The sequence below is a fragment of the Setaria italica genome, chromosome IX (assembly GCF_000263155.2).
Source record: "Setaria italica strain Yugu1 chromosome IX, Setaria_italica_v2.0, whole genome shotgun sequence".
NCBI lineage: Eukaryota > Viridiplantae > Streptophyta > Magnoliopsida > Poales > Poaceae > Setaria > Setaria italica.
In genome coordinates, this window is record NC_028458.1 from 18,044,294 (window position 1) to 18,070,345 (window position 26,052).

The 26,052-nt window shown below is 48.2% G+C and overlaps 2 protein-coding genes and 1 non-coding gene across 5 annotated transcripts; 2 read left to right on the plus strand and 1 right to left on the minus strand.

The window, feature by feature from the left end:
* The first annotated feature begins 8,064 nt into the window (after positions 1–8,064).
* Positions 8,065–9,034, plus strand: LOC101771610 (glycine-rich cell wall structural protein 2). Its single transcript, XM_004982926.3, has one exon. It carries the CDS (start codon positions 8,139–8,141, stop codon positions 8,802–8,804), a length of 666 nt encoding a protein of 221 aa, XP_004982983.1. The 5' UTR covers positions 8,065–8,138; the 3' UTR covers positions 8,805–9,034.
* Positions 9,035–16,389: 7,355 nt separating this feature from the next.
* Positions 16,390–16,462, plus strand: TRNAK-CUU. Its single transcript has one exon. It is a non-coding gene; the product is annotated as a tRNA-Lys (tRNA).
* LOC101772012 (silicon efflux transporter LSI2) lies at positions 16,433–24,751 on the minus strand. Of its 3 annotated transcripts, XM_004982928.4 has the most exons (5): positions 24,503–24,751; positions 24,330–24,430; positions 17,956–19,347; positions 17,672–17,861; positions 16,433–17,182 (listed from the first exon to the last, which is right to left on the minus strand). In XM_004982928.4, the coding sequence occupies exons 3-5, from the start codon at positions 19,177–19,179 to the stop codon at positions 16,914–16,916; spliced, it is 1,683 nt and encodes a 560-aa protein (XP_004982985.1). In that variant the 5' UTR covers positions 19,180–19,347; positions 24,330–24,430; positions 24,503–24,751; the 3' UTR covers positions 16,433–16,913. The 3 variants fall into 3 exon arrangements, with proteins under 3 accessions (XP_004982985.1, XP_022678575.1, XP_022678576.1); XM_022822840.1 differs by having other exon boundaries at positions 24,330–24,751; XM_022822841.1 differs by lacking the exons at positions 24,330–24,430; positions 24,503–24,751 and adding an exon at positions 19,856–20,004.
* Between the last annotated feature and the right edge of the window lie 1,301 nt (positions 24,752–26,052).

Consider the following 26,052-nt stretch of genomic DNA (forward strand, 5'->3'; position numbering starts at 1 on the left):
AACGGAGAATGTTATCAGCATCGCATTCAGAAGCTTCTGCCGTGTATCGCGTACTGCATGTATACTGACCTAGAGATCGGATGTCACTCTGAAGCTGCAGATCACCATTGTGAAGGGCCGAAGCTATTAACTTAGCTGCGCACGTGTATACTGCTTCCAGTTAAAACACGATGGAAACCTAAATTTGCCGAGCGTATTTTTTTTGCCGAGTGTTTTATTGCGAGCACTCCGCAAACATGGAGTACCACATGTTGTATGTGGGGAGTAGAAAAAATTTCATGGCGAAAAACGGAAAAAAAAATTATTTTTTTGCCGAGTGTCAAAAAAACACTAGGCAAACCCCCCTATTTGCCGAGTGTTTTTTTTGACACTCGGCAAACTACCCTCTTTGCCGAGTGTTTTTTTTTGACACTCGACAAAGAGGGGGCTTTGCCGAGTGTTTTTTATTTGACACTCGGCAAAGCCTCGATTTGCCGAGTGTTTTTTTTTTACCGAGTGTTTTTGGCTTGGCACTCGGCAAAGAGCTTGTTTGCCGAGTGCTCGCAAAAAAACACTCGGCAAAAAAAATACACTCGGCAAATTTAAGGTTTCCCATAGTGTTTTAACTGGAAGCAGTAAACACCTGCGCCACCAAGTTAATAGCTTCGGCCCTCCACAATGGTGGCCTGAAGCTTCAAAGTGACATCCGATCCCTAGGTCAGTAAAAATGCAGTACGCGATACAGGAAGAAGCTTCTGAATGCGATGCCCGATGTGCATCCAAAACGACCGTCGAATCACAAAACGGCTACAGAGTATCGTCGTACGCTGGTCTTCAAGAGTTTGCTGGCTGCGTGAGCAAAGATCGGAGACGTATCGCGCTCGCGCCTGTTGCGGGTCTTCCCACGGTGAACCCTGCAAATGGGCATAAGAAAATTAAAGTACAGGTAATACATACGACGAGTGGAAGCGATTACAACTCAGTGGGCGATTATGGCTGGAGTAATATAGCCATGAGTATCCGGAGCACACACAGAGTTAAACAGCATATATAGCTCACTATACTTTGTTTACAGGCGATGCTGAGCAACGGATTACGCATCTTTGGAGGTTAAAAAACATGCATCGATCATAATTCATGTGCATATATAAACTCTAGTAGTGATCATCAGACTACCAGTGTTATAACAGGCTCTAGAGACGTCGTCCATTCTGACGTCAATAAAAAGCGCAAGCTGCATATACATTGCAGTTTTGATTTTTATTTTCTTTTTCTTTTTTTGATAGATCGGCCATCCTATTAGTTGCAGGTGCCAGGTGGTGAGCGCCTTCTTGTTGCTTACTCCTACGGTCCTACCTCTTTATTTTTTAACCCCCCTAGTAATAACTTTTCTTGCAAGATACAATTTCAGCAGTACACGGGCTGGGCCAATTGTTCGCAGGTAGTAGAAACCTATATGCTCGGCCCACCAATATCTGAGGTCCAGGAAGCTGCAGCGCTTCATACACCAACAGACTGACAGGGCTGGTCGGTTGGCCCCCGTCAGATCCATCAAGGCACCCAAGCCACCAACCAACAAGTCGCTCGTCACGGCGAAGGGGGACGCGGTGCCGTGCCGTGCCATTGCCAATATGCCATGCAGACGTACGTACGTACGTGACCAGACATGCCGCGGCAGCACGACCACCGCCGGCCACCGCGCGCTGTTGCTCGCCAGCTGCCTAGCTACCTTGACGTGACTACCACCACCACCACTCGTTCCGACCGAACCCGACCCGAGACCTAACGCCCGCACTCAGGCCCTGCGCGTCCACCGCCACGCGCCCTCGCCAAACGCCGGCCGCTACCAGCAGATCACCTCGGCTGCTCGCCACTCCCTCAGCACCACACGACGACGCAGCTGCTATAGCGCGACAGCGGCTGGCACGCACCCTTGCTCCCCTGTAGCGGCGCGCTCTGGCGTGGCGTGTCCGGTGTGCATGCGTCCAAGAGCTAGGTGCCCAAAACGGAAGGCGCGCGCACGCAGACATGTCGCTGTTGAACTTATCTTTGCGTTAACGTTGCATGTGCCACATAGACCGGCCCGGTGCGCCGGTGGGGTTGTGTGTGTGTGTTGTGGTTAGTTGGGCTTCAGCTTTCACGCGTGGGCCTACAGGATCCATCCCTTCTTCTGGTGTCTAATTGTACATGTCCCGATATGATCCATCCAATAAAGCATTAATCAACTACTGGCAGCACAAAGTATTGGATTATACTCTGCAGCGCATTATCCCTTGTTCTAGCATGTTCTTGTGGCGCCAAGTGTCGATGATAAGCACTTAGAGGCCTGCGCGCTGCGGAGATCGCTGTGATTGAAGAAAATCGGTGACTCGTCAATCGTCATGAACTTTTCAGCAAAAAAGAAAAGAAAAGGAAAAGAAAAAAGAAAAACAGAAAGCGACTCTTGGTCAATCTGATGATCAGAGACGGATCGGTACCTGCTGCTGTTACAGTTGATCATCAGCTTCCAAATAACGCTGCAGATAGGACCCCAGCAGAGTTGGGCAGCTACACCCTATTCGTATACTGAACGGGGGCGGGCGTGCTTCTCTAATTTGCATCACAAACTCAACTCATCTCAAGTAGCCTTTTCCCTTTTTCTCCCCTACTCTTGTCACCGTTCTCAACGTGCGTTGGCCGCCGCGGCGTCGGTCCTTGGCGGCGAACGGAGTCCATCTGATAATTAACCGGCTCTTTTTCTTGGATCACTGCATGTTCCATCGATTAATCTGAATTTCTTGCGCATGCAGCTTCCTCAGATCGAACGGTTCAGAACTAGCTAAATTCCTGCAGTTCACTCTTCTGGCACGAATCTCGGTGCAGCGTTTCCACACGCGTCGCACTTGCAGGGAGAAACAAGCAAGTGTGCTCGTAGCAGCGCGACACGTTTTCTCTTGCTCCAGGTCTTACCACATGCCTAAAAGGGCTTATGGCTGAGAACAAAAGTCCATCTCCGCAGGCAGTGCTCCTCTGTTTCAAATTCTAAGTCATTTTGATTTTTCTAGATTTATCTAGATATACACTATATCTAAGAAAAAATATTATATATCTAGACATACAATATATCTAGACACATACTATATTATTATATATCTAGACATAGATATTATGTATAGAAAAAATATGAATCTACAAAAACTAAAACGATCTGCAATTTGAAATGGAGGGATTACCTATCGGAGACTCGCCGGCCGGAGAGCACTGAGCTAGCTAGCCAGCCAGCACTTTGACTCCTGGTGAGTGGTGCAATATCTTGATTATATTGACGTCGATCTGTTGCAATCATGGCCAACTGAATCCACAAGAAAGTTGAGCGGTAATCGATCGTCGTGCTTGACTTTTCACCAACTCTCCCTCACTTATCACGGGTAGAAAATTAAGCATTAGTCCCGATTGAAAAGATCCATAGGTCTTAAAAATCCAACCGGAATTAATTATTTGGGACTAAACGTCCCCATCTTTAGACCCTAGTCTTTCATTCGGGAGGACTAAAGACAAACCTTTAGTCCTGGTTGGTAATATCAACCGGGACTAAAGGAGTTTTTTTGCTAAAAAATATTCTAGATTCCTGGAAGGCTCTCCTGTCAAGGATTGATCCCCAATACCCATAAGAAAGGAAGAAGACGGACTTCTACTAGGATTCCTCTATAATCCTACTAGGACTCGTACCATGTAATCCTACTAGAACTCCTCCTTGTAATCGACTAGTAATCCCGCCCCCTTGAGTAATCCTGTCCCTGAAGTATATAAAGGAGGGTAGGAGTCCCTAGATCGGTAGGCGAAGACCTCATAGAACCACAATAGAGAACCAAATTCTCAACACCAAACAACACCCAAGCGCAGGGCGCAATATACAACACCCCAAACAGAACGTAGGGTATTACACTACTCTGGCGGCCTGAACCCGTATAAATCTATGTCTTGTGTCATCACTTTTAACATCAAGTTATAGGTCCAGCGATCCCCCACCAACCAATCTACTACCTCGGGATACCCCTCGGTAGGTTGCCAGGTATAAAACACCGACATCTGGCGCGCTAGGTAGGGGTGATTGTCAAGATCATCGAGCGAGCTTGGAGGACCTCATCTTCAAAATCAATCTACTCGATAAGAAGCAAGTCGCTGAGTCGGAGTTCCGAGCAGACAAATCTACGCCGAACGGACTCGATACGGTCCGCATTCCAGTCGAAGACCGAGTCGGTTTCCACCGCAGGCTGCTACATGCAGCTCGTCGATCAAGGCAGAGGCAAATCCGATTCAAGTTGGGAGATCAGGTAGACCGAGGGACCCATGCCATAATTTCCAAGATGAAAAAGATCTGTTACAATCATGCACGGATTGAGGCAAATAATCAGCTCCGACTACTCTCCGTGAAAAGCAATTTTGAGGGATTTGTGCTACACGCACATGAAAGACTACCACAAGACCTCAAAATTATAGCCTAACGTACATAGAAGATGTACGCAAGCACTACTGCCCTGACGTCCGGCCGCATCAAGTCACCGACGATCTATTTCGACTACTCGTCTCGACTAGAAAACTAAACTAGTCGAGGGCAGGTTCGACATGATCAACAACTAGTTGGAATCGACTCCAACTAGTTGGCTTCATCAACAATCGACATGGCTTCATCGACAATCATCCATGAATCAAACTAAGTCACTTTTTTAATTATTTTATATAATCTTTTTGGCTTGTTTTCTGCATGCAGAGCAACACACCAAGTATTATTTGTGTATGCTTCTCGACGGTAATTACCCTCTAAAGCTACACTTCGCTGACTATTCTTGGGGCATGTTGACCTACAGCCATGGGCTAGGTACACCGAATTACGGAAGCTATCGCCACGGGTTTGGTGTACTGAGTTCCGGAGGCATAGCCACAGGCTTGGTACACCGAATTAGGAGGCTCTGCCACAAAGTTTGGTGCACTGAGTGCTGGAGGCTCATGGTGGCAACACCCTAATGAGGCACAAATCCTATACGCGGCAACACGAGCTCTCCTCACCAAAAAGGTAGACTACTTTACGCGCAATCATGCAGTTTTTTTGTCGCAATGCCGACTACTTATTTTAAATATAATCTCTTAGCAGTTGTTAATCTACTCGAGCAGAACACGCCTCAATTTGTGAAAGTCTCGGATCTTCTGTCATGCCTAAACACTAGGACGCGAGACAAAGATCTCTGTAGCAGTAGTGCCAATACGCGTACATAAGATAAAGATCCGACACGCAGTGGCAATGGCTAAACAGGGACTGAGAGCCTAAATGTAACAGGCTAATACTCGAAAAAATATGGCCAAAACAAGAGCATGACACACGACATTTACATTACATTCATCACTGAATAAATTTTAGTAGTTCCAATATTTTACAAATATGCTACATAATGTATGCATCTCCTTTTGCAGGTCAAGCTTCGGCGACGACTCTCCAGGACGCTCAGCGTACCTATAATAGCTTCGCTAGCTCCTAGGCTCGGGGGCTAAGCGCCAATTACTACTCGGAATATCTTTAGTGGCTCAGCTAGCTTCCAAGCTCGAGGGCTGAGCACCAAATAACTACTCGACGTAGCTCCTACGGCTCACCTAGGGCATAAACTCGAGGGCTGGATGCCAAATGACTACTCGAAAGACGAATTGCGTGAAGACTAAAGACCCTCATTTCAAGGCTCGGGGATGATAAGCTACACCCAACTGTTGATTTTTTTCAAGATGAAGAAAGAAGATTCAAGATTTTATTGACCCTCAGCCTGATTTTTCAATTCAACCTAAGGCTCGGGGGCTACTCCATACGGAGTGGGACTTTTGCCGCCCTCCATATCACATTCCAAAGATGAAGATTACAAAATCAAGACGATTAGGGGCTTGAGCACACCATAGCCTCATGGCAGCTTTGAGGAACTTTAAAGATTCAGCTAGACAAAGTACTCGAAGAGCACCAAAACTATTTGGCGAGAATCTGAAAAGTACTCGAAGGCTGCTATACTCGACTATGAAGCCCTGGGGAGCTTGTCGGGGATAGATCCCTAGTACCCGCAAGGAAGGAAGAAGCCGACCTCCTACTAGGATTCCTCTGTAATCCTACTAGGACTCATACGATGTAATCCTACTAGAACTCCTTGTAACCGACTAGTAATCCCGCCCCCTGGAGTATATAAAGGAGGGCAGGGGTCCCTAGATCGGTAGGAGAAGACCTCATAGAACCACAATGGAGGATCAAATTCTTAACACCAAACAACACCCAAGCGTAGGGTGCAATATACAACACCCCAAATATGACGTAGGGTATTACGCTACTCTAGCAGTCCGAACCTGTATAAATCTGTGTCTTGTGTCCTCGCTTTTATCATCAAGTTCAAGGTCCGGTGATCCTCCACTAGTCAATCTACTACCTCAGGATACCTCTCGCAAGTCACGCGATTTTTCACGCAAAATATGCGCGTGCGCGGTGTGTAGGATTCGAACCCGCAACCTCTTGCCTCGCGCGTAGCTTCCTTACCATCTCACCTACACAGCACGTCCAATGAGTAGAGGATGCTATCCTTTTGAATTTAACAACCGAGACTAAAGAGATCTCCACAGACCATGAAATTTAGATCCAGTACTAAAGCCTCTCCCGGGTCAAAAACGACTGAGATTTTTGTTGAGGATGGAAGATCGTTTTTCTACTTGTGTGTATCTTTACTAGTGTGTGTCGTGAAAGATGTGCGATTAACCTAAGAGTATAAATTACCTTTTCCATTAGGTAGTGTAAATTCACGTAAGCGCATATATATACCCTTGTATTTTATAAATAAAGATCTAGACAATTAACCACGAGATACACACAAAGAAGCAAACTTTTTGCCTCGGTAACTAGGACTAGGAGCGTGCGTGTTACATCCTTAATTTGTCAGCTTGGCCTCTCGGCCCCAGGAAAGGCTTCGTTTTCGATCACTGCACGGCATAGTTGTCACATTAGGTTGGTAGTTGGCACAGGCGCACAGCACAAGAGCACTACTCAAGGATGGAGTCCGGTCTCTCGAGAATAGCGCGATTGACTTGCGCAGATAGTGTCCAATTTGCTGGTCTCGATGGACGGCCTTCATTCATGTGCTCGCGGCGACAAGGAATAGCAAGGCGTGCATGCACTCCTCCCAGTCGGCACAAACGAACAAGTCATTTGTCCTCAAAAGTAACTTTGGCTAAGATTGAAATTTGTCTTAGCCTTCGTAAATCAAAAGGTTACTTTGAAGACAGAGACTCTTGCAAAGTCTACTATGGCGCTAGCCCTGATCATGATGTGAGCATGGCTTTCTTGCCTATGCCTTATCTCAATGCAACTGCGTGACAGGGATTGATCGACAACCGTAATCAGAGATGATGTGCTAAGAACTTCGATAAATTCTGCATCTATCAGCCTTCACCGTGTATGAACTTAACCCGTAGCCATTAGCTAGAATGGATATGTTTCAGTTTCCATTGTGTAAAACATGGAATGCCAGCATAAATTCTTGTATAGTAGCTAACGGTGACCTAGAGTCATGATGACTGGACTCCAACTAGCTTAGATATAGATGAGCACAAAGTATGTATTAATGTATATATATCTACCAAATCGCTGAATAATTACATGGATCACACGCAGTAAAGTGCACCATGTGTGTATGTTAATTAATCCATGCCTAACTCGAGCTACCAGCGGATTCGATCGTGCATGGCGTAACAAAAACTAATCGAAGTCGCGCTCAAGAAAATGACCTCAGATGACCATGAAGTATGGACAGAATGCAATATCAAACCGAATAATTCTATCTCACAAAAAGCAAAGATAAAGAGAACGAAAGAGCTCATCAGCAGGTAACATCACCGCACCGCTCTCTGAACTCCGAAGTGTCAACAAAGTGGCAAGCACTAGTGCTCCCTCGCCTGGTCCTCGTTTCACACGCATCCTACGCGTCCAGAGTCCAAAACTCTACGTGCGCGCCTTTGGCTGTTTTAGACCATGCAGAGACGCGCTGGGTTTGCACTTTGCCGGGCCACGCACGGCTGCACCCTATAAATACCCCACGGCTTCACTTCACTCACCACACAACCAAACACACTTGCACCGAGCTAGCAAGAGCTAGCTATCAGCCAAGATGGCGACCAAGCATTTGGCTCTTGCCATCCTCGTCCTCCTTAGCGTAGGCATGGTGGCCACCGCTGCTGGACCCCGCAAGCTGGGCTATGGTCCCGGAGGAGGTGGTGGTGGCGGTGGTAGTGGCGGAGGTGGTGGCTATGGGGGATCAGGCTATGGGTCCGGGTCCGGGTACGGTGAGGGCGGTGGCAGTGGAGGTGCTGCCGGTGGGTATGGGCATGGTGGTGGCAGCGGAGGCGGCGGTGGTGAGGGCAGTGGTGCTGGTGGCTCTGGGTATGGGTCTGGCCAAGGTTCTGGCTACGGGGCTGGAAGTGGTGGTGCTGGTGGGTATGGAAGCGGTGGAGGCGGCGGAGGTGGTGGTGGGCAAGGTGGTGGTTCCGGCTATGGCCATGGAGGTGGTGAGGGCTATGGCTCTGGCTCCGGCTATGGAGGTGGCGCTAGTGGTGGTGGCGGCGGCGGTGGACATGGTGGTGGCGGTGGCGGCGGCCAAGGGGGGTCTGGCTATGGCTCCGGCTCCGGATACGGGTCAGGTGAAGGGTATGGGCAGGGTGGAGCTCATGGAGGAGGATATGGCGGCGGCAGTGGCGGCGGCGGCGGCGGCGGCCAAGGCGGTGGCTCTGGATATGGCTCCGGTTCTGGCTATGGCTCCGGTGGTGGACACTACTAAACTCAGTTTCAGAGCCGACTGCAGAGTATATAGTTACAAATGTGTCATCGGTGATGTGAGTTTGTCTCGCTGTTTAAAAAACAGCTTATTTGAGTGTGTGTGTGTAACACTAAAAGCATGCTTGACACTATACGTGTAATGCTGTACCTAGCTTGCCGCTTTATTATGTACTTTGCAAGGCCTAAGGAATAAATAAAAGGATCTGTTGGCTTGGAATTAAATTATGAAAACTCCTTGTCTCTATGAAGCTGCTGGGTTCAGACTTCAGAGTTAAGTACACTGTGTGATAAGGCGTTTGAGTTAGATACTAAATGTAGTGTGGAAGTAATGTGGAAGTATATATGATTTACGTGCATGCATGTGAACCTTACAATAATATTCGGATGATGTACTGAATAAGACTAGAAGAGCTTCTACTGGCCTCCAGGTGTACAATGATCTTTTTCTCTGAAGCGCAGCATTATTCCGATTCGGGCAAACCTTTGATATCCTAATAATGTAGTCATGCTGCGGTATATGGATAAACCATCAGGAAGAACGTCAATTCCATCGTTTGCATCTACAAGCCTGCTAATCAGAAGATTAATTTTCGTATATACAACATAAAGTTCCAATGGTAATGCTAACAGCTGATCTTACTGAACTCTAACTGCCCACTACCCTGACAGTTGCAGTTGAGTAATTAGGGAGCAGAGAAGATCGGTGCAAGGTGAGCTCCACCACAAGCTTCCGCCTTCTTTGTTTTGCTAGCTCGCGTTTGTGTTAGTTGAGTCCGCGTTACCAGATCATGTTGATCCTGAGTTGATCCCAACAATAATGTACTAACCAAACTAAGTTTAAGGATAATGGCAATGGACAACCTTGCATGGACATTTTAACTTCTGTTCTGGGCCCTGGCACTTCATTGATATCATTGTCTTGGTGTGCCTGGAGCTATTTGCCGCTTGATTCATGATTTCACAACTGAAATAGATGCCTCATGCCTCCACTGGAATCTCGCAAGAAATAGTTTCAATTCAGGCAGAATTTGACAGAGACCTACTGGTCTCTTAGGTTTCTTGTTATGTAGAGATTCTTAAACAGTGTTATCTCCATTTCTACAAGCCTACCGTCGTTACAAACTGATTGGTGGTCAGACAACATACAGTGCCTGACGCGTACATATATTAGCATGTCATACTGAACTCTAGCACTAGATGTTCATCTCGACCCTGAACTGTACTTACAAAAAACTTTATGTTCACAAACAACCTTGCATTATGGACACTAGAAAACGTCTCTTATGAGCTATATGCCACTTTATCTGACATCCAAATTGTGGCTTTGGCGTGCTGCTTGAGTGCGCTGCTCTAGTGCTCTGAACTCTCTCGAAGTCTTCCAGAGTTTCAGTTACGCTGCAGATGCTCTTACCCGCTTGTTTTGCTCCCAATGTGTTCACACAGAAAAACAGATAACTCCGTGAACTTGGATTTGCAATGGGAAGAATACTATCAAATTCACATTTCATTCCTTCTCAAAAAAAAATCACATTTCATTCCTTTTTTGTTTGGCAGCTAGTGTGGACAGAAAATTAAAGTTTCTGCCACACTACAGCTGAAATCACACTGCAAGAGCTTCGTCTTTTTTTGCAGATGCAAAGATAACAACTGAAATGAGTGCACAATGATAGAGCCAATGTGAACGTGTTGTTGTAAAGCTTCATCGGTACATATCATTATTCGGATCGATTGCGTAAAAAAAGCGAGGACGAAAAAAAAAAGTATAAAGCAAACTAACCCAACGCGGGCAACATCACACACCGCCGGCCAGCTGCTAACGTCAAGAAAAGCGACCGGCACGGCGGCAACCGGCCACTAGCACTACACTCACTGGTCCTCATTCCACACCCAACGCGTAGCTGAAGTGTAGCTACTCAGGAAGTAAAGATGGGTACTAAGCATTTGGCTGTGGTCATCCTAGTCCTCCTAAGTGTAGGAATGACTACCAGCGCTCGAAGCCTCTTGGGTTATGGTGTCAGTGGAGAAGGTGGCGGTGGAGGAGCCGAGGAGGGGGTGCTGGGTCGATCGGCTAATAAGAAATTCGTTGATCCCATATGGAGCGCTTGGAAGAGACGCTTCAACCTTGAGATATCTCGGGCTAGAGGCTCTGGGGCGCGTTGCAACGATATGGAGGTTCATCTAGATGTTACGACTTGCGAAGCGTGCTGCATTCAGCCGTGCAAAGGGCGGACATCCTCCGCGACCAGAGAGCGTGCGGCCGTGGCGCAGCGCGGCTAATCGTCGTCCTCCCGCGCGGGCCGTGGTAGCGGCGCCAGATACGCGCAATGCAAAGTTAGGCGAAACATCGCGCAACCACTTGGCGCAGCTATGTGGCCCTCGCGCCTATCTGGTATCTGCCAACACAAGGGTGAGAACGAACGGCGCAGGTCTAGAATTCAGAAACTCACGTGATGACCCAGAAGAATAGAGAGGACATACCCGGCCCACTTGCTGGAAAAGGAGAGCATGACCGACCCTTTGAGGTAGTTGGGCCAAATTGAGTACCACCGACAAACTTGGTTAACCAAGTTCACATAGAGCGACTTATTTGATACGAGGTGCTAAACTTTAGTAAGAGGATTAAATATGAGCTAATTACAAAACTAATTGCACAGATGGAGTCTAATTCGCGAGATGAATCTATTAAGGCTAATTAATCCATCATTAGCACTGATGTTTTGTAATTAGACTTAATAGATCCGTCTCGCGAATTAGACTTCATCTGTGCAATTAGTTTTGTAATTAGACTATGTTTAATACTCCTAATTAGTATCCAAACATATGATGTGACAGGTGCTAAAGTTTAGCCGGGAGTGTTTCCAAACACTCCCTAGAAACATGCAATCTATGATACGTTAACAAAGAAATAAGTAAGCGCCACACAAGTAAGTTTGATTCACATCGGTTTGTGACATTCTTGTTCCATTGTACCAACACCTAGTGACAGAACTAAGTGAGTCTCTAGGTAGATTACCTGCATCAACAATTTTAATCGGTGAGTTATCAAAAGTTACATCATTTATACTAAACCATAATGCTCGATATAGAACAAATGCCGCAATTAAGATAAGAGATTTTTTTCTGGATCCCAACCCATAGAACCCGCTAGTTCTGGACCAAGAGCTTGAAACTCGCGAGCTAGCTTGACTCAGTTGCAGCTCGGCTCGACTCGACTCAGCTCGTTGAATTTTTTGAACGAGCCGAGCAGCTGTTTTTTGCTCTTTTCATTTACAAGCTCGCTCGAGCCAGCTCGTAAGCTGCTCACGAGCCAATTGAGCTCGAAGGACAAATATCTAAGTTGGGATATGGAGTCCATTTGGCAAGTTGCAACAAAACTGTGGTCAAAGCGATAAGAGTATATCCTTAATTTTTTGGTTAATATATGTGTGATGCTAGCTATAACTCCATGTTTTCTGATTTTGCCATTGCATCCTCAAGTCTGAAAGTTGGAAGTGATGTAACGAGCAAATTGCTCATTTATTGGTTTTTTAGAAAAAGGAAATCACTAATAGAGAATAGACCTTCCATCCAACGTTTCTAGTCCCAGTTATTTTTAGACCCGGGACTAAAAAGGTTTAGTTCCGTGTCTAAATTTATAGTCTCTCGGAGTCCTTTTAATCCCGATTGGTGATTCCAACAGAGACAAAAATGAAGCTTTTAGTCCCGGTTGGAGCCATCAACCCAGATAAATGAGCATGGAACCCATTAGTCCCGGCTGGTGGCTCCAACCGGGACTAAAAGACCCCTTTTAATCCCGGTTGGAGCCACCAACCATGACTAAATATTTTTACCGCAGGTGGCCCCTCTCTCTCCACCTTATCTTCTCTCATCCTCTCCCTTTCTCCCTTATCTCCTCTCCTTTTCTCCCTTGTCTCCAAGCACAGGCGTTATCTCCAGGCGGAGCGCACGGAGGGGGGCACGAGCGGCCGAGGCTGCCCAGCTGATGCGGGAGCGCACGGACCGGTGAGGCACGCGGCGGCCGGGACCGCCTCCCGCGGCTGGCCTGCTAGGGGCGGCGGGGCACCGGCGGCGGTGGTCAAGGCCATGGAACGACGCGCGGCCTGTGGGCTCGGCAACCGGCGAGGCTCGGTCTCCATCGGGGGCGCGGCTCCCGCGACATGCCATACGGCCAGCAGGGGCGTAGCTCCTCGCAGCGCGCGACTTGCGGCTGAAGCGTGGCGACGGGGGAGGCACAAGCGACCGAGGCCTCGTGATTGGCGTGGGAGCGCACGGGCCGGCGGGGCACGTGGCGGCCGGGACCGCCTCCCGCGGTCAGCCTGCTAGGGCGGTGGGGCGCCGGCGGCCATGGCCAAGGCCATGGAGCGGCGCGTGGCCTGCGGCAGGAGCACAGCGGTAGGGGGCACGAGCGGCTACGACCGCGCAGCCCACTTTTTTTAAAAAGAACTTTTTAGTTCCGGTTGGTGTTATGAACCGGGACTAAAGGAGATCTTTAGTTAAATAGGGGTAAAATCATAAAGTTATCTAAAAAGTATGGACATATTTGCCGGGTCAAATTTGTCTTCTTTGAGCTCATTTGACACGTTATGTGGTGATCACGGAGTAGGGGCAAACATGGAGTTTTGTAGCATCCAAATTCCATCACAAAATCAACTTAAGCTTCATGCGTGGTCTAGATTTTTTTAAGGACTTAATAAATTTTCTTTAGATAAATCCCAATCTTTAATAATTTAAACAACATTTGAAATAATTTTAGAATCGACAAGTGGTTGATAGTGCAATTAGTTTGCATTTGTTTGAGGTGTGTTTGCAAAACTTGAATAAAAAATCACTCTCAAACTTCCCTCTCTCTAGCCCAACCCAACCGGTCCTTTTCTTTTTTTTCCCGACCCAGCTGTAGCAACTCGGGCCACCGGCCTCCTTTTCCTCGACGGCCCATTCCACCAGCCCACCTCCCCACCCACACCCGCTCGGCCTCCCGCACCCGCGACACTCGCCCTCCCCGTGTCCCTCCGCCTCCTGTGCGCACGCTATCGCCCCTCCGCTTCCCCTCCCTTCAACCAGTAACGGCCGCTCCACCACCACCGCCGCCATCAATAGCCAACCGCCGCCCGCCTTCTCCCCTCCCACCTATGCCACCTCTGCTTCCCCATGGCCTATAAAGCCTCCTCGCCTCCTCCTGGTGCTCATTCACCTATTTTCTAGCCGCCAACCCTCACCGGAGCCACCTCGCACTGAGCGTCGCCACCGCCATCGTTCGGCCCTCTGCTGCCAGGCCAAGTCCGGCCACCCTCGTCCGCCACTGCCGCCGGTGAGCACCTCCCCAACCTCCTCTCACCCTTCCTCCGCGCCTGCACCCACACCTGTGCGCCACTCCATGCCGACGCCGATCGAGTCCCACCGGCCGATGGATAGGTTTAATCGAAGGAAGAGGATGAGGTGGTGTTTTTGCGTTCAGGCCCCTGAAGGAAAAGAATATCTAGATCTAAAAGTATGTGTCTTGCGCCTTTTGCAGAAAAGCCCTGGAAGTTTTAGTTTCTTGTGATTCAGTCCATCTTAAAGCTTTTGCGTGTTAGCCCTTGAGTTTCTATACAAAATTAGATTTATGCCCTTAGTTTCTTGTGTTATGCCCTTGGAAGTTTCTAATCCTTGCCAGCAAGTCCCTAGAGCTTAGTTAAGCCATATCTTCTTTGTTTTAACTCTGATTTTAACGGTCGTCTCTGCATGAACATTAGTTCTAGGAGTTTGTTTTAAGTCTTCAAAACTGTTTGGTGTATTGTTTCTTATTTATTATTTGTTTTGCTTGTGTGATCGGGTAGACGACATGTCGTTCGAAGAAGGCTAGGAGCAGCAGTTAGAAGAAGAGTTTCCGTAGTTTGTCAAGGAAGAAAAGTGGCTCCCCCCTTCATATTCTTTTTCATCCCGGTAACAGCATATTAATTCATTTTACTATTTCCTGTATTGCATAATTTGACGGGATACCTATTAAGGACTTATCTAGTCTTTTTCCCCAACCCTTGAACACCGAATTTTAATCTTGTTGGGTAGAAATGTTTAGCTACTTACTTTGGGATGGTAACATCATAAATTTTGTGAATATTAATCATGACTTTATTTGTTGTTATACCTGGTTAATTAAAGATCATTTATTTTAATTGGAATATGGAGAACCTCCCAAGAAAACAGTACAACCACAACATCATATGGCTCTGATCTTAGCCAATTAATTAGACATGTTGTTGACTAGTAGTCTTACCGAAAGGGAAATGAGGGGGAAGGTGTTGGGTATAGCCCGGTCCTCTTGGAGTAGTAACCTTGGCTAAGGTGCTGACTCATTACGGAGGGTTATGGTCCACACCGCTACTGAAACTCTAACGGGCTGCTGGTTACCTATGTGTCTTTGTAAAGGCTTCGTAGTGGACCCTAGCCACTCACCAAAGGAAGTGTTTATGGGCTTTGCAAACTCAGGCGACACGGGGAACACCAGCTGTGGGTAAAGTGTACAACCTCTACAGAGTGTAAACTAGTATATCAGTCATGCTCACAGTTATGAGTGGCTTGGACCCTCACATGATAATCGAACTTAAAGATGAAAATAAATCGTGGTTCCTGGTTTTTGGGATAATGTTGATTCTTTATACTTAATTGGGTTGGTATAAACTTACACCTAGTAAATAGGTGCTTGCTAATAAAATGTGACCAACTAAAAATGCTAACCGATGAAAGCCTATCAACCTCTCCTTGTTAACCTTGCATATTTCTCCCACTTGCTAAGTATCAACCATAAGTGTACTCATCCTTGTCCAATGCTGCTCAGAAGTTTTTGACGACGCGGAGTACTTCGACGATTACGAGGAGTTCTAGACATGCGTTCACCAGTCAAGTGCCTGTGGAAGAAGCTGTTGCTGCTTGTTTGTGGTAAGTTAACAGTGAAACAATTAAAGACCTTTGTGTCTATTTACCGGAGTGTAATAAAGTTATCTATTATTTTATTTATGTTTTGAACACTGTCTTTTGATTTATTCACTTAAGACGTCATGAGAACGGATCCTGACACACATATGCTATGCATTCGATTTTGTCCTAAAATCAGGTGTGACAGTTTTTTATTAAAAAGTAGGGGTAAAATTACAAAGTGGATGAAAATGAGGACAAAATCACAATTGGAGTTTAAAATAGGAGAAGAACACAATAACCCCGAATATAGTCAATGAAGTCATTAGAGGGCTTCACAAGCAACATGCATATTACGTTACCTTTGTAGCTCAAATGTGAGAAGCTGGAAATTCTTTTAGGGATTAAACTTCAGCGAGGCACCCAAATTGATCTCACATTGTGATTCAACCCACTATATTCACTAACCACGTTACTCATTTGAAATGAATAAATAGGTCAAGGACAACATAGATAAACATTTTGATATTACTCATATGTATCTCGTTCGGATGTCTAGTGCCATTGCTGATAATCTTTGTAGTCGTATCGGTGTCATGCTAAAAAATGTTATTTACCTCTTACTTTTATTGCTGTTTTCTAGCTAATGCAATATTTGATAAAAATAAATACGCAGTCACTTCGGAATAATCACTGCCCGTCTAGCTCAGTCGGTAGAGCGCAAGGCTCTTAACCTTGTGGTCGTGGGTTCGAGCCCCACGGTGGGCGTGTTTTTTTTTTATGTAAGCCAAACTGTTTGTCATATTTTTCACCGGGAGAAGTTCCAAACACAAGTACACAAAAGGCTCCTGACAACACCAAAACCTGAGAAGCCTTAACTTACGATACCAGCCATCCTACCTGAACTAGACCGAACGTTTTCGCCTTAGAACAGGGGTGCCGACCACTTCGTCGTGCATTCATCTACTACAAACCTTTGCCCATTATTTGCCTTAGCAGATGGGCCATCCGACGCCTTCGCGCGCTTCGCTTGCGTGAACATTACACAAACATAGAACAATTACAACGTTACAACAGATACCTATCAGTACAACATCTCTTTCCCAGGTACATTCCCATCTGCACTGCTGTTTCCTTACTCTCTCAGTTACTCAGTCCACTTGTTTCCTGCAGCATTCTTGCTGGCTACTGCTGCTGGTGCTAGACCCTTGTGCTGGTTTCAGTAACTGGCGACGATGAGGAGACCAATCGCGGTGACGATGATGGTCGATGGCACGCCGAAGCGGAGGTGGCTCCAGAAGGTGAGGTTGTACCCATAGAACTGCGCACGCCGTGCCTGCTCACACACGATCAGGTTCGCGGCTGAGCCCAGGAGAGTCAGGTTGCCAGCCACCGTGCTGACCCAGGCTAGAATGAGCCAGGCTTTCTTCTGTGAAGCAGGGGAGATCGCAGCTGCTGATGCTGCCACTCTTGAGCCGAGCAGCAGGACTGAAAGAAAAGTTCAGAACTCAGATTTGTTGGGGATTAAGATAGACTCTAAATTTCTATGTGCAACAAAACTAGTTCTGTACTTCTGTGTCCAACAAAAATTGCATGTATCATTTTAAGGTTCAGTTTAAGTTCGTCGACAGCCCAATGGGTTTAGCAGGTTACTGTCAGTTGATTCTGAAGACATGAGCTAAACGTGAATATAATGTTGTACTCCCTCCATCCCAAATTACTATTCGTTTTGGATTTTCTAGATACGTAACTTTTACTATGCACCTAGATATATATTATGTCTAGATACGTAGCAAAAGCTATGTTTTAGAAAAGCCAAATGAATAGTTATTTGGGACGGATGGAGTAGTAATTAAGATTTTCACCAAACTAGTACTGCAAGTTCCCTGCATCATATGACCAAATCTGGGTCCACTACCACTACTATGATTCTGAGCTAGTCAGTAATAAAGCCAAGCAGCGTGTCAAGAGTAGTACCTGTTGGAACATTTGAGGCCACATTTGACAGAACAAGAATCACAATTGCGAGAAGCGCAGTGCCTTTGGCGCTGTCGATTCTCGAATACGGCTCGACCAGCTCCCAGAGCGCGTTCGGAATGCCGGTCCTGTTGAAGCCTTCGACCGTTATGAACATCCCACAGAAGAAGATTAGCAATGAGTATGACACCTGCAGGTATAAATCATCATCAGTGTCATGCCTTGATTAAAAAATGTCTTGGTCAGAGGAATGAAATGCCGAAAGTTCAGTAGGCCGGCCGTACCTTCTCCAGGCAAGCCTGTGCGTCAGTGAAATCAAGTGCCAGGAGTACGAGAGCAGCAGTGATGGCGGACCAGGACATGTTGAGCCCCATGAGCAGGGCGATGAGCATGCCAAGGGTCGTGAGGTACACCGCACTCTTCCACACGAGCACCTTCCACCTCTTCTCCTTGACCTCGTCGCCGTCCTTGCCCTTCTCGCCGTCCTTGGCATCGGCCTCAGGCGCGTCCTCGATGATGACGCTGCGTTGGTGGCTGGTTGTCCTGGTGATCTTCCTTGGTCCCACGGCGTCGTCGCGCCTGTCGCAGATGGTGGACACCTCGACCATCTCCTGCGACATGGTGGAGGCGCGCATGGACCTGATGGCGACCTGGATGTCGCCCTCGGAGTTGTAGCTCCGGCTCCTCATGCTGTGCGTGTCGGCCCTGTTGAGGCTGTCGCTCCGGCGGATGGGCTCGCTGATGCAGTCTGCGTCGACGCCGTTGACGGAGGATGCGTGCGACATCCTCGCCGGCGTGAAGCGGTGCGAGGTGACCTCGTCGTCGGCGACGACCTCGGGCCCCGCGGCGGCGCCGCCGCCCCCCTCCTGGTCCTTCTCCGGCACGGAGAGGTACTTCCAGAAGTAGCAGAGCAGGATGCAGGTGTTGGTGATGACGCCGACGATCATGGCCGGGAAGACCCCGATGAGGAACTGTCCGAAGGTGATGCCGCTCTGGACGGCGATGACGAGGTTCTGCGGGTTGCCGATGGGCGTGGCGGCGGAGCCGATGTTGGAGCTGGAGGCGAGCGCGAGGAGGAACGGCTGCGGCGGGAGGTTGTTCTGGCGCGCGAGCTTGAGGATGAACTCAGTGAGCACGACGCAGCAGGTGTCGTTGGTGAAGAGCGCGCTGGCGACGGCGGAGACGAGGCAGACGCGGAAGAGGAGGTCCTTGCTCCCCCGGCTCCGCCAGGCGAGCGCGGCGCCGAGGTACTTGAACATGTCGGCGCGCTCGAGGAAGATGCTGACGACCATGGTGCCGAAGAGCAGGCCGAGGATGGGGAGGTCGATGGCGGCGTAGGCCTGCTCGGGGGTCATGACGCGGAAGAGCACCATGAGCATGGCGCCCAGGAGGGAGCCCGCGGTGCGGCCCACGGGCATGAAGGGCACCGAGGGGAACACGGCCAGCACCCAGAAGATGCCGAAAGCGATGCACCCCAGCACCACCTTCTCCGTGCTCGCCAGCGCCATGATGGTCTCTCGCTCTCGGGGTCTCGTCGCGCGCTAAACCACCGGCAAGGCGACGAGAGGAACCGAATCGATGCCGAGCCCTGCCAGCGACGACGGCCAATGCCGCTCTCGTGCGATCTGCGCGTGGACCGGGACGAGCGGCCGGGCTTGTTCCTGGCTGTCTAGATCCTGCAAAACCGGAGCACACAGACAGAAACAGCGTCAGCAGCAGATGCTAGACGTTTCAAAATGCTAATCGGCGCAGGCAGGCAGAACCCTCCTCGGCGAGAACCGAGTCATCGGCCAAAGGAAACTACATCAGCTAGCCGCAGATATTTGGCGCGATCGGGAATATCCTTCGGCCACCGTCCGCGACTGGCGGCCGGCACTTCTGGAATGGAAGCCGCGAGAACCAATGGCAGCTAACGGTCACGTCTGCTAGGCTATGACACACTGCTACCACCAACAACCGGCACCTCGCCGTGAGCCGTGCCGTGCTGCGAGCGCATGCAGGCGTTCAACCCGAGAAGATCACTCGATCCACCGGTCAGCGGGGGCGCGTCCAGAAATAGGCCACCGCCCGGCCGCCGCATCGCAGGGGTGTCTACACGCTGGCCTCGATCGGGATCCCGCGCGCCGCCGAACCCCGCTCGGTGAGATGGGGGAAGGGAACTCCGGTTGGGATTGAGCTGCTCACCTCTCGCGGCCGCGCCGCGCCGTCTGCGGTTTTACACGAGCGGCCTCGGCTAGGACGGCCGCCGCTGCCTGCAGGGCTAGCTGCGAGACGCCGAGATATTACTAGGACGCGTGCGTCGTCGTCAGCGTGGCTGCTGGCGCTCGCTGATCGATCGATATTATCTCCTCCAGGTTGGGACATGGGACGGGTATTTATTGCAGTCCGGCGGCTGCCCGGCGCCATGTCCATCCGCGAGATAGAAGGCGCGCGGCATCGTCAGCTCGCGTGCTTGCGTCAACAACGGACAGGGTTGGGTTGGGTTGGGCTTGGTCAGCTTCGTTCGATGCTGAGGTTTGGTGGTGTGGCGTGGTGAGGTCAAAACCAGAAATTAATTCGTATGGTCATGAGGTCTCTCTACTGCTTTCATGAATACAGCAAAAGGAAAAAAAAAGGTGGGACGGGCTCTTCTTTCGCAAATATCTTTTTGAGACACATTTATACACCGTAGCATCACCCTCATCTCTTTGGTTAACAATTTGAGCGTTTTACCATAGGTATTTTACTGCAAATGAACTTTATAGTTCCGAGAATATCAACGAAATAAACCCTATGTTATTCATGCCTTAAGTGACCTTATTTCTTCCAATTCATCATGAACCCGAGTTAAGTTGTACTGTGATCTTCTACTGCAAATGAACTTTATCTTTTTCAAGAATATCAACGAAAGAAGAAAAATTCGAATACCCATAAAAAAATTTTGCAGATATCTTTCGTATAAGCTCCCGAATAACCTCATGTTACTCATGTCATGTGTGACCTTATTCCTACAGATTCATCATGAACCCAGTTATTGTGCTCCACCTCACAGCCTTCCATTAGCAGGACCAGATCGATCCAGCTATTTTGTCCTGTCTTCGGTGTGGGTGTGCTAAGTAATTGTCAAGGAAGCATCCATGCATGGATGTACCAAGTGTGCAACGCAACTATCTCGTGCTTTTTTGTGGCCTCAAGTACACACACATACGGAATAAAGGAGGTGGTGGTCACGCCAAGAATGTCACAGCACTGTGTTGACTTAGCTTCTGTTTAGTGCTGTCCCTATGGTTCAAGTGACCAAAAGGAAGTGGCGTTATTCTCACTCGGTGGCATGAGGGGTCAGCAATCACACTGCTGGTTTAACTAGCATGTTTCAGATTTTTTTTGGTCAACTCCTGTAAAATTTAATTCTATGATTTTATTGATATAAGGGTTCTGAAAAAAAATAATCCGAAAAATTACGTACATTGCACTGTTGTTATGCATGATAATTGATACACTGGAATTTACTTGAACCAGTCGTATATATGATTCAAATTTCCAAAAAGATATAGATTTAAAGTAATATTTTTACTATCAGTATTAATTGCAAATTAGAATATTGAGATAATATTGGCCCCAGTTACCTATTCCCTACTGCAGCTGGACGCCCATTGGCTATATTGTACGGAGTAGTTGACAAGGAGGAAATATCCTACAAGAGTGCGGGTGGGGGTTACGATTCACTTGTTCAGCTTGCTAAAATCCTGCTCATCCTCATTGCAATTGCAACTGGCCAACTGCGTTTCGTGCTAGACAGGGTATTTGATATGGCCACTACCTGGAGCGCTCCGTGCAATGATATACGGCAAAAAGAAAAGTTGTCGCTGCTGCAAAAGTTTTTTCACGGTTTTCTTTTCCGTGAAAACCTTTCGATGGACCAACCATCACTTACTAGATCCAGTTCTGCAGGCCGACCAATCTATGGTGTGCGTGTGCTGGGGCTGTTGCCCAAGTGCCCCCTCCAACAACGTGGAAGAACAGAGCGTTTGTGGCAACCAGGTAGATCGCCAATACGGCGATACCAATTGCATGCAAGACTGCAAAGGATAAGGATCTGTAGCTCGGCAACTTCGGTTGCGGTGATCTTTTTGGTTCCCACGCACTAGCTAGCTAGGATGAAAATAGCACGTTTGAGATCTGCTCGGTTTGTATCCAAGCTGGGGATGATAACAATCGAGCTAGTATGATCGAGTTCCAACTTCCAAGTTGCTGGAAGAAAAGAGACAAGATTTTACAGGTCCATTTTGGATAACATGCAAATGTGTAGCTAGCCAACTTCCGATAATATAATCAGGATTAATTCTTGAGAAAGCAGACGCTACACCAGACAAGGCCTTGACTAGCTCAAAGCATGGCTTTATACACGTTAACAACGGAGCACTGTTTCTCCTTAAACGAAGCGATGATGGACGAAAGGACGACGTTCTACCTAAGCTTCCAGTCGTACTACTACTACTACTACTACTACACCAAAGCTACTTGGAGTGGCGCGTGCAGTGCGACGACGACTACATACGCAGCTCGGTGGTCGCGCGGCTGCCCGGGCCACGCACCGTCCGGCGATCTGGTCGCTGGCACGTTGCTGCCACGCCACAGGGACGCCCTGCGGGGTTTTTTCTGGATGGCCTCTGCGATTCCTACCCGTCCCCTGTCTTCCACCACCAGCTCCGCACGAGCTGCTCCCGAGTCAAAGCCTGCAGAAACCCCGCGCGCGCCATCGATGGCCGGCCACAACTATCCCCCCGAGATCCGATCGGATCGGCCGCCTGATATTTACCCCTGGCGTTACTGTCCAATCTCAAGTCGACGAGATCCTGCTGCTTGCTGGTTTTTTGTGAGGCCGAGATGGGAAAAATCTCGAGATCCGAATGCCCCGGAAAGTCCAAAGGATCCAGAGGCGCAAGTACACACGATCGTGGCGGGATCCATTGGTACGTGCGATCGAGCCGCGTCGCGCGCGACGAACTGTGAAGCCGACCGGCCGGCCGGCCCGCCGCTCGTGCGTCACTGTTGCCGCGAGCGAACGATGCCGGGACCAAGCGAAGCAGCGGCGGCAACTACCAGCAAGAGCGCGTGGCGGGGCACTCGCTAGGCTCCTAGCCGGCAGTTAGCTAGGCTAGCAACGGGACGTGCGTGCTCAAGCAACGGCTGGTGAAGCCGCCGTGCAGTGCGTCCTCGCCGCAACCGGCCGGCCGGCTAGCTGGCTCTTGGCTCCCTTTTCGGCTGCGCACTCACCATCGGAGGGTGATGGATGGACGCATGCACGGACCGTTAGCGGTTAACGCCGGACTAATTATAATCAGCTGTCAAGCTGAACTGACCGGCCCGGCCGGACTGCTGCCGTGGTGCTTCAGAAGCTCAGACTTTGCCGAATTCCTGCACATAATCTAACAAAAGTCCTTCCTAGGATCCGTGTAGGAGTAATTCGCCCGTGTGTTTGGCCATGAGCTAACGAAAAAAAAAAGGAACTAGGATCCGTGCACATAAATCATGAATCCATTTAGCTAGGATACATACTGGCAAAACTTTATTAGCTTTGCCACTAACATCTAAAAAATGTATAGATTGACTACGACTAGCTTATCATGAGAAATATATTTATAATTTTAATCTGAAAATTGTATTTTTTTTCAGATGTAGACTGACTACTGCTATTTTAGGTGTAATGTGGGAGATCATGTCAATATCCTGATGAAATCATATCTAGGATGGACGAAGTAGCTAGTTTGCCATGCATGATTAGTCCTCGGAACGAGCGTTGGCTGCCCATAAAACTCATGCAACGGCGTTGGGTGGAGCCATCCTTACTTCCTTAATTACACGTCTCTACTAATTTATAGAAATGATTGGCTACTACTAGCTTATCATGAAAAATATTGTATAATTTCCATTTGAAAATTGTATATTTTAACAAATACTGCTAAGTTAAGTAACATATTGGAGATCATATCGATATCCTGATTAAATCATATTTAGGATGACAAAGTAGTTTGCCATGATTATTTCTCGGGAACGAGAGGTTGCCTGATGCCCATGTAAAACTCATGCAACGGCGTCGGGTGGGGCCATCATTACACGTCTCTACTAATGACAGTTACAAATATGTATGTATAGCCGTAAGCGTTTTGTGTCGTTCAAAGATAGAACGGTAGTACTCCCTCTGAGAAAGACCGGACGTGTTCTAGCAACAGTGCGTAACGGTGATCAAGCTGATCAACCACCAGCCTTTTGGGTCGACAATTCCCAGGGGATCATACGCATGATACGCAAGTACGGTTGGTCGACAGCAAAATTATGGTGCAGCTGTACGACTACTACTTGACACCCGAAAACCCCGCCAGGAATTGATGATTTGGTCCAACAAGGACCTACGTACTAGCTAGCTAGCAAGCTAGTGCTAATCATCCAAATCTCAACCTACGTGTTGCTGCATGCATATTCGTTCTGACATGACACAGTACTACTCCTCCATACACATGCATATGCATCTATATATCTACGCCGCCGTACGTACTCCAGACAGATCGTCAGATCGGGATACGTACGGCCGGCCATGGCGTCGTCTAACGCTGCATGCTGCCATAGTTGCCAAAGTAAACGCAGGACAGAAAGAACAATTCAGTGGAAAATTACTTACATTGCTATCACATCACCCGGCCAGAAACTAGGTACCCATTGACGCCATGCCCGCAACCACCACCTCTGTCGCCTGCCGCCGCGTGTGGAGATCGAGGTCAGCTGCGGATGAAGAAGATCAGCTACATGCGTCCATGTGCTTCGGAGAAGCTGCTTCAGAGAACAAGCACGCACTGCACGGAGCCTGCGGAGTGTCTTCGCTAATCTGGATGTGGAAGTTTTTTTATACGGATTATTTCTGTGTGGAGAGAATAGGAGCAGGAAAGTCTACTGCGGCGTGCTAGCTAATATAATCGGCTGCTTGATCGACTGTCTGGACTGGAACGACGTGGCGCTCTCGCCGGCCGGCCACCGCGTCAGCCGGTGGTGGTGGTCTGGATCCTCCCTCTCTCCCTCTCTCTGTCCGCCGCTGGGATATGGCTTCGTGGTGGCCGAGCGCGGGCGTATAAATAAGCCGTGGCAGGGAGGCGCCGCGCGAGTGATGAGCTGGTGCGGCTTTGGATGGTCTCTCTTGATTCCCGCTTGTACTTTTCCCCATGCGTGTGATTAAGCCCTGCTTTTGACACTCTTGGTGGTAGCGGCGCGGCGGTTCGTTGTCCGACAACGAAACGTTTGTTCGGGAGAGAAAATGCGTCCCGGCTAGATCGAGAAGCTGCCTACATTCAGCTGCGCTTGCGCTAGCTGCAAACGAATAAGTTGGGTTTAGTTACTCGGATTAACTGTTTCACAGCTTTGCATCCAGAGCTCTTTGCAGAAACAACCACAATCTGTTAGGAGCCCATCACTATCGGTTTTCCAACTGCCAGTGATTCTCCCCAACATTATTACGATAATCAGATATTATAGCTGACATGTTCCTGAAGCGTGCCAATGATGATGTTACCACTGAAATGACCGAAGATTCGTGGTTTTGCAGGGAGCTTGGCGTTCAAGGCTTAAGAGGGAAAAGAAAGGTGGGGCAATGGCAGCGAGAGGCAATGGTGTCAAAACAACTTTTAGGCCCAACAGGGACATGCGTGATCACATTGAGTTGACTGGCAGATCAAATGATGACTTGAAGAAGCTAAGCGAGATAGGTGGACATTTGGTGTGTGTATTTATCAGCATGCCACTATATACAAGCAATGTAACTGAAGGAGCAGTGGATGAGAGATTGGATGCAGTTGATACATAGGCATGATCAAGCTGGTGCACCCATGGCCGAGAGGCTCCGATAGAGGTGGAAGTGATGCTATAATTAAGCATGTGGGGTGTTTGTCCCCACTGCACGGTAGCACGGCCCGAGGAAGGAGGCATTGAATCTAGGGAATAGGTCGTGAAGAATGTACAATGGAAATGTAGCAATTAGCTGAAGATCTAAGGATGAAAATAAATAACTAAATCGATTATTGCCTGATAGCTGTAATATCAATTTTGCGTACACCGACCTAGTTAAGTGAAGGCCCATTAGAATTTTGTCAATCTAATGCAAAGTGGAAGTGTAGAAACATTTGAAAAGATATGAGTGGATTATTCTTGAAGAATAGTTTTGTAGTAGTACCTTTTTGTGTTATACTTTGTAAATACATTGTGGCATGTTGGAGTATAATTAAGTCAAATACTGTCACATAGGAGTATTATATTTGCGATTGACAGGGAGTAGGCTGGATAATTTACAGGTTCGTTGCATGTCTTATTAAATGAAGTTGGTAAACAGTCAGCATAACTGAAAAGCATGTATGATT

Coding starts and splice junctions, on each gene's coding strand:
- LOC101771610 (XM_004982926.3), top strand. CDS start 8,139: ATGGCGACCAAGCATTTGGCTCTTGCCATCCTCGTCCTCCTTAGCGTA.
- LOC101772012 (XM_004982928.4), bottom strand. CDS start 19,179: ATGGCGCTGGCGAGCACGGAGAAGGTGGTGCTGGGGTGCATCGCTTTC. Junction 17,862..17,955: donor CACAGGCTTGCCTGGAGAAG/GTACGGCCGGCC, acceptor TTATACCTGCAG/GTGTCATACTCATTGCTAAT. Junction 17,183..17,671: donor GGCCTCAAATGTTCCAACAG/GTACTACTCTTG, acceptor CTTTTCTTTCAG/TCCTGCTGCTCGGCTCAAGA.